Below are 2,752 nucleotides of genomic sequence, written 5' to 3' on the forward strand. Positions count from 1 at the left end.
CCTCCCCCGCCCTCCCCCGCCCCGAGAGGCCCGGCCACCGCAGCAGTCCCCAGCAGAAGAAGCGTCCTGGATATTTGGGGCATGGCTTCTTGGGGTGTGTCACTTTTCTACACTATGGGGACGCGGGCTGTTGCAATTTTTACCTTGTTTGTGATGCGGGTTTTGCAGAGCAAGTATAGCAAGCACATCTGTCAGGATGGTTCATATTTTTACTTGTCAGAATATGAAAGGATGCTTGCAAATCGCCCAGCCCTAGGCTGGGAAGGTGGCTCAGAGGTAGAGAGCTTGCCTAGCCAGCACAAAGCCCTGGGTTCGATTCCTCAGTGCACAGAAAAAGCCAGAAGTGGCGCTGTGGCTCAAGTAGTAGAGTGCTAGCCTTGAGCAAGAGCAGCTCAGGGACAGCGCCCAGGCCCTGAGTTCAAACCCCAGGACTGGTAAAAAAAAAAACAAAACAAAAACCAAACTGCGGAGCCCAGGATCCACCCCTTCTCTCTTAGAGAATGTCTGCTCATGTCTGAAGGGAGTCTGGGTTCTCCTGTGCCAAGGCCCCGAGGTCAGCCGTGAGCAGCCGCAGCTCACGCCCTGCGGAGCCGGAGCCGGCAGCACCATCGTTCATCACTACAGCGGATTTCTTGTGTTTGTGCTCGTCACTGGAAGGCAGTTTCAGTAAACAAATATCTTCCGAGACTCTTGAATTTTTTTTTACGCTAAAGACTGTGCTGAAAGCTCCAATGACTAGTTCAAATCCAAACCTCAAAAAAAAAAAAAAAGATATGCATTTAGAGAATGAATGGGAAACCCTGAGTCACTCAGAACATCAAGAGATGAAAGAGGTTTCAGACTGTGGAGTCTTGTCCCCAAACACAAAGGATCCTTCCCTCTGAGCCTGGGGGGGGGGGACGGGAAGGAGACGGGAAAGATGGCTAGAGCCCCCAGCGTGCTGTGCATTGGAAGCAAGCCGTGGCTGAGATGCCAGTTCCTCCTTGGCCCACTCTGTCTACTTGTAAAATAACTCAATGCATTTCAGATTCTCCCACCTGAAGAAGGCCGCAGGGGTCTTGGTGGCTAAGTACCAAGAGCTTAGGAGCTGTTCCCCCTGGCCAAAAATATCTTTAGGTCAAAAAGACTCCTTTTTCAGAGAGCACGTTGTATGGATGAAGACAGTGGGTGACATGGTCCCCATGGGACTGCATGAGTGAAGTCTGCAGCTCGGTCTGGCGTGGCGGCCCCCCCCCGTCCCCCGCTGTGGACCCACAGTGGACGGCAGACGGCCCTTCTCTGAGGCCCGCTAACCCCAAATTGTGTTTCCCAGAGTGCCAATCCCTACCTGCAAGGACAGAGGCTGGACAACGTCGTCGCCAAGAAGTCTGCCCCCCACTTCCCGGAGGAGGAGGAGGACTCAGAGTAGAGACGGCAGGCCTCCCGCACGCACGCCACCCCGGCCGGCCGGCCCCCTCCGCCAGGCTCGGCAAGAAGCATCAAAGCTAAAATGTGTATGTCAAGTACAATAAAATCCACGCCTATGAAATGACCCGATGGCTGGCAGTTTAAAATGGTGTTGGGGGGCTGGGAAGGCGGCTGGGTGGCAGAGCGCCTGCTTACCGTGCGTGCAGCCCTGGGTTCCGTTCCTCAGCACCACATGCACAGGAAACGCCGGAAGTGGCTCAAATGGTAGAGCGCCAGCCTTGAGCAAGAGCAGCTCAGGGACGGCGCCCAGGCCCTGAGTTCAAGTCCCAGGACTGGCAAAAAAAAATGGTATTTGGGCTGTGCTGTGTAAAAAGCTGGCCTTTGATGTGATTAAGTTTGTGCTCAAGGGGAGGCTGGAAAACACACCTGTGTGTGTGTGTGTGTGCCCTCAGCGGCTGGAGCTCGAAGGGAAAGCTTAGCGCTGTCTCTGGCTTCTGTGCTCACGGCTAGCACGCTACTACTTGAGCCACAGCACCACTTCTGGGTTTCTAGTGGTTTACTAGAGTCTTACAGACTTTCCCGCCCAGGCTGGCTTTGAACCGTGATCCTCAGATCTCAGCCTCCTGAGTAGCTGGGATGACAGGTCTGAGCCAGCAGCTCACAGGTTCTTTTTTTAACAGAGGAGCTGGACACTCATGACCTTGTCAGCTCTTCACAGTAGCGCTGCCTGGCAGGCGGGCTGGGTTAGGACTGCTCACAGACCTGCGTGAGCTCTCTGTGACACCACGGCACACAGTCTTTCAGTAAGCAAATGGGTGGGAAAAATGGGCTTCAGAGAGACATAGGAGCCAAGTCAAACGTGTATAAATCAGATTGGAATCCGGACACAAATACCATTAACTGGATAATTAGGGAAGCCTGTGGCTGCGAGTGTCGAGTGTCGTGGGAAGGACAGAGCCCTCTGCAGAGGGAGCCCGCGGCGGGTCGGGTGTGTCTTCAGCCTCGAGGGTAGTGATGTGGAGGGCGACCAGCCGTGGGGGCTGGGCCACAGTCCTGGGCCAGCTCGCCCCGAGCCGACGTTTTCCAAACCAGAACCATGTTTGTGGTTCAATGGTAAAAGCGGACTACAGTGCGCGCCGGCCGGAGCACGCATGAACGGGGCTGCAAGCGTGAGGCCCGAAGGCGGTGAGGACCCTGCGGGAGAAGGAGCGTGGGCTGAGGGGCAGGGCCTCGGGCTGCTGCGGGGCTGAGGGGCAGGGCCTCGGGCTGCTGGGGTGCTGCGGGGCTGAGGGGCAGGGCCTCGGGCTGCTGGCTGCTGTGGGGCTGAGGGGCAGGGCCTCGGGCT

At 56.4% G+C, this 2,752-nt stretch overlaps 1 protein-coding gene across 1 annotated transcript in view; it reads left to right on the forward strand.

Moving 5' to 3' along the window:
• Positions 1 to 1,503, forward strand: part of Scg5 (secretogranin V) — a 35,930-nt gene extending 34,427 nt beyond the window's left edge. Inside the window, exon 6 of the mRNA XM_013010072.1 lies at positions 1,313 to 1,503. Coding sequence (XP_012865526.1) covers positions 1,313 to 1,408 — 96 coding nt within the window. The 3' untranslated portion in view covers positions 1,409 to 1,503. The remainder of the gene's footprint in view (positions 1 to 1,312) is intronic.
• Positions 1,504 to 2,752: the final 1,249 nt, after the last annotated feature.

Source organism: Dipodomys ordii, unplaced genomic scaffold, assembly GCF_000151885.1.
Source record: "Dipodomys ordii isolate 6190 unplaced genomic scaffold, Dord_2.0 Scaffold11, whole genome shotgun sequence".
Lineage (NCBI taxonomy): Eukaryota > Metazoa > Chordata > Mammalia > Rodentia > Heteromyidae > Dipodomys > Dipodomys ordii.